At 46.2% G+C, this 12,779-nt stretch overlaps 1 protein-coding gene across 3 annotated transcripts in view; it reads right to left on the reverse strand.

The window, feature by feature from the left end:
* The window catches only part of WDR7 (WD repeat domain 7), a 418,087-nt gene that overhangs the window by 353,519 nt on the left and 51,789 nt on the right, over nt 1–12,779 (reverse strand). For all 3 annotated transcript variants that reach the window (XM_069746037.1, XM_069746038.1, XM_069746036.1), the window contains 3 exons: nt 6,850–6,991; nt 5,336–5,584; nt 4,651–4,871 (listed from right to left, as the gene is read on the reverse strand). In XM_069746037.1, the coding sequence (XP_069602138.1) occupies nt 4,651–4,871; nt 5,336–5,584; nt 6,850–6,991 (612 nt within the window). The remainder of the gene's footprint in view (nt 1–4,650; nt 4,872–5,335; nt 5,585–6,849; nt 6,992–12,779) is intronic.

Here is a 12,779-nt window from a genome sequence, read left to right on the forward strand (position 1 = left end):
TTTCGTGATACGTAGGACTTAATTTTTATGTGTCTATTTTCTGATATAGTGTGAAAATAAGAAAAAAAGGAAATACGAGTCAATTTTTTGGCATTTCTTATTTTTCTCGACCCCAAAGGACCGTTAAAAACATTTGAAATTGTGTTCCCCTTTCTGTAGAAATTACTTTGATGTTTCACATACAGTGGGGAAAATGAGTATTTTATACACTGCGGATTATGCAAGTTTGAATGGAGAGGTCTGTAATTTGTATCACATGTGAGAGACAGAATCTAAAAAGAAAAACCAGAAAATCACATTGTAGGATTGTTAGTTAGATGATAGTTAATTTGCATGTTCTTGCACGAAATTAGTATTTAATCGCCTACCAAACCAGAAAGAATTCTGACTCTCGCAGACCTGTTAGTTTTTCTTTAAGAAACCTCCTACTCTGCACTCATTACCTGTATTGATTGCACCTGTTTGAACTCGTTACCCCAACCCATCCACCATGGCCAAGACCAAAGAGTTGTCTGAGGACACGAGAGACCTGCACAAGGCTGAGATGGGCTACAGGACAATAGGCAAGCAGCTTGGTGACAAGGCAACATCTGTTGGCACAATTATTAGAAAACAGAAGAAACACAAGATGACTGTCAATCTTTCTCGGTGTGCGGCTCCATGCAAGATCTCCCCTCGTGGGATAAGGATGATTTTGAGAAAGGTCAGGAATCAGCCCAGAACTACACGGGAGGACCTGGTCAATGACCTGAGGAGAGCTGGGGCCAAAGTCTCAAACATTACCATTGGTAACACACTACGCAGTCATGGATTCAAATCCCGCAGGGCACACAAGGTCCTCCTGCTTACGCCGTTGAAGCTCGACAATGACCATCAGGAGGCATGGGGGAAGGTCACGTGGTCACATGAAACCAAAATAGAACTTTCTGGAATTTTTAAAAAAATTTTTTTTTTAAGATTCTCTCACAGGTGACGTGTACCTACAGACCTCTCCATTATTTCTTGGTGGAAAAATTGCAAAAATCGGCAGTGTATCAAATACTTATTTTCCCCATTGTATTTTTCGTTGAGGGCATGGTTAGAAACAGAGATTTAGACTAATAGTGTTTTACTTTTATTTTTTCTATTTTTGTTTCATGTATTTCACACACTATGCTTCCCCCACAAGGCCTTAAAAGATCTTGGGGGGAGATGGGAAGTATTTTAACATATTAATACATTCTTTAGATTGACAGATTTCTCCTGTAACTAGGGCTGGTATATTACCCCAGTTACAGAGGAATTACAGCATTTTACCCATACAGCAGAACTCCGTAAAAGAAAGTGACTTCAGCATCCAATGATTACAACTTGCATTATTATGGCATCACAAGAACAGAAAGAGCAGCAGTTGCCATAATAAAGCAAGTTGATCATTACTGGATGCTGAAGCCACCTTATTTTAGTTGGATTTTGCTTGGGGGAAAAAAGGATCACCCCACATTTAGCATTTGTGCATCTACATGGTATTGAAGCTTGATGCTGTCTCAACACCACTATTGTTTGCATAGCAGAGCTGATTGGGTCCCCTAGGACCCAGTACTTCCTGCACCCTGTGATCACATGCTCACCGAGTTCGGAGAAGGAAGCAATGTCAGTGCTGCCTAATCTCTTTACATAAGTGCTAGTTCAGTGCCGTTTATACAGAGATCATCGAAAAGGTAAACATGGTAATAGACCATGTCTGTCTTGTCTCTGGGAAGTCTGGCTGTGTCTGACAACTTGCTCCTCACTCCAACAGCTGCATGATAGCTGCTGATGTTTTAGAATGTCAGTGAAGGGGAAAATGTCGACGACGCAGACGTTAATAAAGTCTATGGGCAGGCCAAGTAGTTAATAATGGTGGCATTTGTAGTTAGCTCTGATGGCTGCGGGGAGTCGGAAAATGTGGCTTTTTAAACTATGCCTAAGTAGGGGATTGGATCTCTGCATTACAAAAAAACCTAGCCCCAGGTCAACTGTACTGCAGAACAGTGGCTGATAGCAGAGAACAAAAACAGGTCATTAAAGAATGATTGTTACTTCCAATTTCTATTGTCGATTAATTCTTGGGTTCATTAGTTTCCAAAGAATGTAAATTACGCTACGACTTAATGATACATAATGTATTATATTATTGAACGGAATAAAAAAAAAAAAAAAAAAATTAGCCTCTGGCTAAATATTCTCTATTGATTTAGTCCAATATTAATGAATTTAATCTTTTATATGCTGCATTATTGCTGTCATATTAATTTTCTTGCAGACGGACCTTTACAGGAACGGCGTCGTATTCTGCACCCGCCGCCCATTACTCAAGTGGGTGCGGGGCGGCCGGTGGGATGCATTACCCATGTGACGGATGACATCTCGGGGGTTATTTCTCTTTATGGCCAGGAAGGATGGAAAGAAACGTGGCAGGCGAGGAAACGATTCGTCTTGTGACACACCACAATCTATAACAACCAATTAACTGAAGCTTCTTACTTTTAATTAGATGCCATTTAGGGCAATTATTATAAAGGAAAAAAAAATAATAATAGACAATAATTGAGATAATCAAAACGAGATGCCGCTGAATGCATTATCCTGGGCTGTGGTTTCAGTGATGGATACCAGAAGAGATGGCGGCGGTCCGCCGCTAATTAATGGAGAGTAGACGACGCAGGAGTGGGCTTCCTTCTAGTAGGAGGAGCGGATAAGGTAGAATTACAGGAATGAGGCGCAAGTGAATTAGGCAGGTATTGCAACCTAAGGCTCTGTTATCATGCTAGGCATGCTGGGAGTTGTAGTTTCTTGACCGCTTAAGCGGCGCACAGACAATCCAGAGCTCCCTGCACTTTTAATTACAGGAGACAGTAGGGTGTGTGTCCACGTTCAGGATTGCTTCAGGTTTTGGTCAGGATTTTATGCAAGTAAAATCCTGACCAAAACTGCACGTGAGGTCACTGGCAGGTCACCTGCGATGTTCTTGCGTGTTTTGCTCATTGTAGCAACATGCTGCGTTCTGAAAAAACGCGACGCATGTGCGTTTTCGCGGCAAAAACACATGCGTTTTTACATGCATAGTGGAGACGGGATTTCATTAAATCCCTTCCACTATGCTGTAACATCTGGACGCTGCGTTTTTGACGCTGCGGAAAAACGCAGCGTCAAAAACGCAGCGTTTCCTGAACGTGGAAACATACCCTTAATGTAGTCACATAGTGAAGTCTGCTTCCTGCTCCAGAACCAAGTTCCCTATGGTCACCACCATTCCTCGTGGGGCAAATGGCTGCACTTTTTTTTTTAATTTTAGTGGCACTTCACCTTGTTTTGTGAGGGATAGGGTTGGATAATGTTTTGCATCAGTTCCGGGTGCATAAGTGCTGCGCAATTGAATATAAGGCATGTAGGGCAAGTGGTGGACTTCATCGTAATGTCAGAGTCGGTGCGAGTCTATGACATTGGCCACAACGGTGGTTTCTGGCCGCCTCACGAGAGCAGGAGAACCAACTCTCACTTGGCTCTTCTTTTGATTAGCCGGCCTGGCGTGACGTCACTATTGTGGCGCGACACACATATGTGGTCTATCCGAGAAGGCTAATCGAAAGAAGAATCGGGAATGAAGGCGGGTAAGAGGCGGTACCACCGTTGCTCCCATGCCGTGGACACTGACGACTGTCATGGCCACCGATTTACAACAACTCTACCTAATATCTCATTACAGTGCTCATGTGGGATACAAATCAGAGACTCGAGGCTCTAACATTTCATGACCAGGCAAGTTTTTGCCTTCCCTTCTTCCAAAAACCCAGAACTTTTTTTTTCAATCTTTTTGTTGACTTAGCTGTATGAGGACATGTTTTTTCTGCAGGATGACGAGTTGTAGTCTTGAATGACACCATTCATTTTTCTGTACAGTGTAGTGAAAAATGGAGAAAAATTCTCAAAGGGGAGAAATGGTGAAAAAAAACAACACCACACAATTCCAACATTCTTTTTGGGGGTTTCGATGTTGCATTGAGGCATTTTTGACTGTGTTCAAAAGGGTAGCAGGGCGGGAGAAGCAGCCACCGCAGCAGGGGGGAGGTGCTTGCACCCTATTTAACTGGTGAACCCCGAAAAGATTATTGAGACCCTGGCCTTACAGGTTACACAAGAGTATGCCAAATTAAAAACTTAGATATTGGCATTCTCAGGAGTGACTAAGGCTGTTAGAGCTCAAAGGGCCCATCACTGGGCGTTTTTCGGTGACAAACGCCAACACTCCCAAACGTTCTACCTACTACATCTGGCACAAGAAACTAAATGAGGTGTTTAAATTTGATGCATATTCGCTGCCCTGCATCAAAGAACTCAGAGAGGCTAGGGTTAGCCAGATACATCACCACCTTGGACTTGTGCGACAATAAAGGAAAGTTGGACCTTTTTTTCCTATGTGTTTCCTGAGAGGTCAGATCCCGGCAGCAACACGGACTGTGCCATTTGCTTTGTTTTATTTTCCATTAAGCCTATAAAAGACGTGTTTATGCTAATGATCCTACCCTGGTTCATGGCTGTATCTAAATAAACCAGTGGAAAATTTTAAGAGACAGCGTTCCACTAGGACGCATCAATACTGGGGCATTTTCCAATTCATGGGATACTTACGCTGCAGTTGTCTGGCGGGACGAGCAGTTGTGTGATTTCTCCCCCGTGGACGCAGAAGATATGCTTCATCTCTCCTGAGAAAATGTCCCACACAATTACGGAGAAGTCGACCCCTCCTGATATGAGATAGCGCTGGTCATAGCGCGAGGACACTTGGTGGGGATACAGCAAGCAGGTCACCTTGTTTCGATGACCCCGTAAAGTTCTGTGAGGCGGCCAACCTAAGAAAAATCGGACGGAAAAGGAAAAAAAAGGTAATTTCTATTACCAGAATACGCAAAAGATGGCAACATAATTGAACGGATGGATAAACAACATTCCGACATAGCAAGGTCACAGACCGAGGCTATGTGGGGTTGTGGCTTGGAATTTCCTTGCTCCATCGCTCCTGCTCATAAATGGAGGGATTCCAATAACGGAATCCAAGGAGTAACATTTCTCATTGCAGAGAGTGACATGCCAAGGTGAGGAGACTTTTAGGATTGCTACTTCCTATACAAGATGAATATATAGAGTTCTAGTTCCGCTCTGAAGAGACAATTTCCAATAACGGAGGCACATTAGGGAGTTGCTATAAAGGCAATTCCCCAACATACAAACACGGTTTGTATACATCAAGGCTGGACCCACGCTGTAATCGTACGTCTCGTGCACATAATCACTGATGAGTCGGAGATTTCCTGACCTCTCCGCAGCATGTGTTCTCCTTGCAGTAGCTGAACGATGGCAGTCTGCGTGGCCGGGACGATAATTATGCTCCCGTCTTCTCGCCCGCACACCAGACGCCCGTGAGATGGGATGTAGACGCTGGCGGTCACTTTCAGAGGTTCGGTGCTGTTTGGCATCACGCTGAGCTGATCGATAATGCCAGCAGGACGGGGCGCCAGCTTGTCAAAGGCTTCTTGGAGCGACGTGGTTGTGGTGATTTTCAACCCTGTGATATTGTAAGATCAGAAACAAGAATTAGTGTAAGAAAAGAAAATATAAAGACGCGTAACAATGTACTACGTAAGTCCAGGATATATTCAGTATCAGTATGTGAGCACTACGTCCTGCGGTAGACATGGTGCTTAGTGCAGCGCCGTTCTACAGGGAAACCCTGCGGGGAAGCCATGCTTCTAGGGAATAATGGCGCCATAATATGGCATCTGATGAAGGTGGTCTATGAATATAGAAAGCTGAATTAACACACTGCAAAAAAATTCAGGTAGTAAAGGTAATTACACCCTGTTTAAGCCATTTTGGAACCATGGAGAAGTTATGATTCCGGCATCCATACAAAGTCTGGATGGTGGAGCGCCATTAACACATGGCTGTCCAACAGAAGAACAAAAACAATGGGCACCCCTTAAATGATATTTAAAGAGACTTGAAAGAAAGGAACTCCATGAAATTTTAGGTAAAAAAACAACTCACTTGTTACGGAGGAGCAATCACTTGCCATAAACGTGTCTGCTTTATTACCCGGTGTGAATACCGCTGTTCTCCCGAGTCCAGTGATGTTTTTCGTTTGTTCCTGCTCCTCTCCGTTCCCGAGATACGGACCCCTTTTCACTTTACATAAATCTAGCCTCGTGAAAAGATTAAAAACCCGCCCACTTGGCTAACAAGTCTAGGATTACATAGAGGGAAGTGAAGGCCATATCTCAGGAGCAGAGAGGAGCAGGAACAAAAGAAAAACATCATCGGATTCAGGAGAAGAGCAGCATTCAGAACAGATAGAAAGAATGACTTTGGTCTTTAAACCCTCCGCTGCTTCAGTGCCCACAGACTGACTGTTCCCCTTACATAGAGCGGTGCCGTACATGCCAGCATTACTGACTGTGGACATAAAGCGTCACCGAAGCAAGAACGTACACAAAGTCTCGGGGTAAACACGAGAATGTCAGCACCCATGGGGAGCGGGATATAACATAACACCGGGGTAATGTTTGCTTTAAAACATGTCCTGCCACTAATTTAATCTCTTCCACTCCTGGAAACCCCCTTTAAAAAGGGATATTGTGGCTCCGATCTCTTCCACACTGGGAGGGGAGAGGAGCCGGTAAACTCATGACCACAAGGATCTGCAGATCCCGCGCTCGTCCTGGCGGGTATTAGTAAGTCTTGACTTCACCGGCCGCCGATGCCGAAGTGAGTGTAGTCACAATATCCCTTTAACACTGCACGTTAAATCATCTTGTCGGCTTATGCCTTCACCTTCGACGTTGTCTTGTTGCTCGAGTTCATCGGGGACGCTCCAGATACAAAGTCTCCCTGAAGAGTCGCCTTGGATCAGAAGTTTATGGAAAGATACTCGGCGTCCATAGAAGAACCTCGTAACCGGAGGGCAGATTAGCATCTGTGGGAGAGAGAGGGACCCGAATTATTACCGGTAACTTAAAAGGGCCGAGCCATTAGTTTGCCATTACTGTGACATGCAGCACATCAACATAAAAGCTGCAGCCAATCATTGGCTTTAGATTCAAGCACGATTGGCTGCAGGGGTGACAAGGATGCATGTGACGTCATTACTACGTTGGCGGTCACGTTTGCTGCTATAAAAAAAATCTTGGACAATCCCTTTAAATGATAGAATTTTGACTGTCTGTAGGCACCACTAGGGGGAGCCGAGTGCACATGGATTTAAAGAGCTAGTATTGAACTTAATGAGAATTTTATGCGGTGAGCTCCCCCTAGTGGTGACAGTACTAAAATTTATTTGCACAATTAACTGCAGAGTGTGTTTCGTTCACCAGGGGCCACACAGTAGTACGAAACCAGCGCCAAATTTTAGGTCAGTCTAGACTATCACTAGGCTTCCACCAACTGAAACACATGTCTACACATTTTCTGTAATGTTTTCCAGCAAGTGAAACGCCAACGATCAAACTATAATACTCCATTAGTTCAAAGTACCTACATCGCAATACCACACGCAGTGATCTTTCAATAGGAGGCAAATTGCAAAGTTGTTCGTTTTTACAAGCACTTACCAAATATCCTTATTTATAAAGATAAGACAACCCCTTTAAGGCATATATAAATACATTAGAACGTTTTTTTTCCAAGGGGGCATGGTTTGTCGAGCATGTGAGCGGCCCTATAGTAGGAGAGGTCCGGGATATCAGCCACTGGGCCCCTGTGGTCCTGAACTCCGGCAATATGACTCACAGCTCCCCAAGCTCACTGGCATCCATCTGTGGAGGAATCATGGCTGGAAGAGCGGCAAAAAAGCACCAGGATGCTGCAGCTGGTGCAGGCAGGGAATCCCACAATGGCACCGACGCGCGCTCAGCAGGTACAAGGGCGGTGAAGATCAGCTGCTTCAATTGCAGCAATGAAATTAGCTGGATTCGACCAGAACCCCGGCCAAAGGGGCATCCTCCTCTGACGAGGCAAACATACAGCCTGTTGAATCCCTCAGACATGAACCAGCAGATCCTGGCCTTGTTGTCTTAAACAGACGACCTGGAGAACAGACTCAGGAGGAATAATGGAAAACAGAGGGTAATAATCCTACTGAGAATTTTGAAAAATGGCTGTGCTCTGGCGCAGAGGTCTTTTCTCCGCTCTTTGCTATGGAAATAACACAGGGTAGCCACAGGGTCGCTACCACCAGGGGCTCCTCCATGTCTAGTCCTAATCAAGCTGCTTCATTATAAATGACACAGATGCTATCCTCAAGGCTGGACATCTCCCGCAATGGCCAAAAAATGTTCTTCTTCCAAGATTATTGTATCGAGGTCTCAAAACCGAGGGGCGCCATTCCTGGATGTTAAGCACAGACTACGCTACCTCCATACTTTTCCCAGAGTGGTCGCTCTGGGAGGGACATCCATTTTTGAGAATCCTAAGGAGGTACTCAGCTGGATTGACTTAAAAGAGTAGAGGGTCAGTCAAAATTTGCAATTCTGACCTCTTACTCCCTAGAGCTTTGTGCCATCGGTGACTATCACCCTACCCCTACTCTCCACAGTACTGCACAACACTACATCTCCTCCTTCTCCAGCTATCACCCTACCCCTGCTTTCCACAGTACTGCACCACACTACATCTCCTCCCTTCTCCAGCTATCACCCTACCCCTGCTCTCCACAGTACTGCACCACACTACATCTCCTCCCTTCTCCGGCTATCACCCTACCCCTGCTTTCCACAGTACTGCACCACACTACATCTCCCTTCTCCGGCTATCACCCTACCCCTGCTCTCCACAGTACTACACCACACTACATCTCCTCCCTTCTCCGGCTATCACCCTACCCCTGCTTTCCACAGTACTGCACCACACGACATCTCCTCCCTTCTCCGGCTATCACCCTACCCCTGCTTTCCACAGTACTGCACCACACTACATCTCCCTTCTCCGGCTATCACCCTACCCCTGCTCTCCACAGTATTGCACCACACTACATCTCCTCCCTTCTCCGGCTATCACCCTACCCCTGCTCTCCACAGTACTGCACCACACTACATCTCCTCCCTTCTCCAGCTATCACCCTACCCCTGCTTTCCACAGTACTGCACCACACTACATCTCCTCCCTTCTCCGGCTATCACCCTACCCCTGCTTTCCACAGTACTGCACCACACTACATCTCCTCCCTTCTCCAGCTATCACCCTACCCCTGCTTTCCACAGTACTGCACCACACTACATCTCCCTTCTCCGGCTATCACCCTACCCCTGCTCTCCACAGTATTGCACCACACTACATCTCCTCCCTTCTCCAGCTATCACCCTACCCCTGCTCTCCACAGTACTGCACCACACTACATCTCCTCCCTTCTCCGGCTATCACCCTACCCCTGCTTTCCACAGTACTGCACCACACTACATCTCCCTTCTCCGGCTATCACCCTACCCCTGCTCTCCACAGTACTGCACCACACTACATCTCCTCCCTTCTCCGGCTATCACCCTACCCCTGCTCTCCACAGTATTGCACCACACTACATCTCCTCCCTTCTCCAGCTATCACCCTACCCCTGCTTTCCACAGTACTGCACCACACTACATCTCCTCCCTTCTCCGGCTATCACCCTACCCCTGCTTTCCACAGTACTGCACCACACTACATCTCCTCCCTTCTCCGGCTATCACCCTACCCCTGCTTTCCACAGTACTGCACCACACTACATCTCCTCCCTTCTCCGGCTATCACCCTACCCCAGCTCTCCACAGTACTGCACCATCCTACATCTCCTCCCTTCTCCTTCTATCACCCTACCCCTGCCCTCCACAGTACTGCACCACACTACATCTCCTCCCTTCTCCAGCTATCACCCTACCCCTGCTTTCCACAGTACTGCACCACACTACATCTCCTCCCTTCTCCGGCTATCACCCTACCCCTGCTCTCCACAGTACTGCACCACACTACATCTCCTCCCTTCTCCAGCTATCACCCTACCCCTGCTTTCCACAGTACTGCACCACACTACATCTCCTCCCTTCTCCGGCTATCACCCTACCCCTGCTTTCCACAGTACTGCACCACACTACATCTCCTCCCTTCTCCGGCTATCACCCTACCCCTGCTTTCCACAGTACTGCACCACACTACATCTCCTCCCTTCTCCAGCTATCACCCTACCCATGCTCTCCACAGTACTGCACCACACTACATCTCCTCCCTTCTCCGGCTATCACCCTACCCCTGCTTTCCACAGTACTGCACCACACTACATCTCCTCCCTTCTCCTTCTATCACCCTACCCCTGCCCTCCACAGTACTGCACCACACGACATCTCCTCGCCTCTCCAGCTATCACCCTACCCCTGCTCTCCACAGTACTGCACTACACTACATCTCCTCCCTTCTCCAGCTATCACCCTACCCCTGGTCTCCACAGTACTGTACCACACTACATCTCCTCCCTTCTCCGGCTATCACCCTACCCCTGCCCTCCACAGTACTGCACCACACTACATCTCCTCCCTTCTTCAGCTCTCACCCTACCCCTGCTCTCCACACTACATCTCCTCCCTTCTCCAGCTATCACCCTACCCCTGCTCTCCACACTACATCTCCTCCCTTCTCCGGCTATCACTCTACCCCTGCTCTCCACACTACATCTCCTCCCTTCTCTGGCTATCACCATACCCGTGATCACCATTTAGTTAATAAAGACTAACATTATCTATATTCCTAACATCCTTCTTCCATCTGCAGGACTTCTCTCATGCTGTACCAAATTCTCTGGAATGCACTACAGAAGACAATCCAGCTAATACCAGTATCCATATTTTTAAATTCACTTTTCTCCTTCGATAAAATTTCCACAAAATCTGGTCTCTTCCATCATCTGCTTCCACACCCTCCCCATATATAGATACCGGCTGGGTCACGTAGCTTTCCCCGTATACACTCATTTATTACAAAGATGGCTGGTCCATACAACACAAGCATCTTTTACTTTTGTGCCCCCACCACCACTATACCTCCATTTAGTCATAAGCTTGTGTCCCTCACCCTTATTATAATGTCCAACATTGATTGCACATGAATTGTGATGTGGAATATGTTGGCGTTATAGAAATAAATTTATTTTTTTTTTAGCAAAATGTCTACATTCGGCTCCTTATAATAGAGCTGTGGAAGCCTCCATGAGGGCAGCAGTCCCGCTTGCTATGAATACATGGCTGCGCTGCTGCCCCCTGCTGGTATTGTTCCCTCGCATTGTTTACCAGTAAAAGACGATCGTTTCTTTCATGTCCTTCAATTATCTGCATTCTTGTTTATGAACAATATACCGATCGCTGTGTAAAATTTGCAAATGGTCTCCAAAAAGTCATTATGGTAAAGACAATGAAAAGGCGCAGAATGAAACACATCCTGCATATAATTGCGCATTGTTAGGAGGGAGCGAGGAGCCGCTGGAAAACAAAGAGGCGGGAGGGATCTGAATAACGGCAATTAAGTTGTTTCAGAAGAAATTGGTTGGCATTTAGGATGGCGCACTGAATTCTGCGGCTGCCTGGCGCTCTAATGAAGACGTTAACTTACTAATCAATGGCATGTACTTATCACACAGCTACAGAGCTGATAGGAAGCCCAGTATAAAGACCACCTGCGGCTCCATGACCGCCACCGCTGCCTAAAATTAATAAAAAACACAGAGCAGGCGCCATTACTTGCCAACAAAGACACGTTTTACAATACAAATATACACAAAGTGACAACAAGTTGGCGGATTATTACAGCAACCTCCGGCTGTGCATTCACTATATTCCTGTAAGCAGCTGCTGAGATTACAAGTACGCCATCACCACTGCAGCATAAAGTGGGCAAAAGTTTCCAAACGTTCTGCAAAAACATCTAAAGTCTACAGGCACTTCATCTCTATTGCTATTATCCCTTTAACAGCCAATAAGATGCATCTGCCAAAATGTCATGTCACGTGTGTGTACATGAGGAGTAACTTTCTTGCCATGAAATTACACATTTCACGCATTTTCACCAGTTTGGTCTTCATTATTTTTTTTATAGCAAACATATATAAGCAGCAGCTGCAGCACTGAGTAGTGTAGATGCGAATCCAGCTCTGGAGTGGTAAGGTTTGTGAGCAGCGTAGATGCGAATCCAGCTATGGAGTGGTAATTTTTGTGAGCAGCATAGATGCGAATCCAGCTCTGGAGTGGTAAGGTTTGTGAGCAGCGTAGATGTGAATCCAGCTGTGGAGTGGTAAGGTTTGTGAGCAGCATAGATGCGAATCCAGCTGTGGAGTGGTAAGGTTTGTGAGCAGCGTAGATGCGAATCCAGCTGTGGAGTGGTAAGGTTTGTAAACAGCATAGATGTGAATCCAGCTGTCGAGTGGTAAGGTTTGTGAGCAGCGTAGATGCGAATCCGGCTTTGGAGTGGTAAGGTTTGTGAGCAGCGTAGATGCGAATCCGGTTCTGGAGTGGTAAGGTTTGTGAACAGTGTAGATGCGAATCCAGCTCTGGAGTGGTAAGGTTTGTGAGCAGTGTAGATGCAAATCCAGCTGTGGAGTGGTAAGGTTTGTGAGCAGCGTAGATGCGAATCCAGCTGTGGAGTGGTAAGGTTTGTAAACAGCATAGATGTGAATCCAGCTGTCGAGTGTTAAGGTTTGTAAGCAGCGTAAATGCGAATCCGGCTCTGGAGTGGTAAGGTTTGTGAGCAGCGTA

The sequence above is a fragment of the Ranitomeya imitator genome, chromosome 1 (genome assembly GCF_032444005.1).
Source record: "Ranitomeya imitator isolate aRanImi1 chromosome 1, aRanImi1.pri, whole genome shotgun sequence".
NCBI classification, from domain to species: domain Eukaryota; kingdom Metazoa; phylum Chordata; class Amphibia; order Anura; family Dendrobatidae; genus Ranitomeya; species Ranitomeya imitator.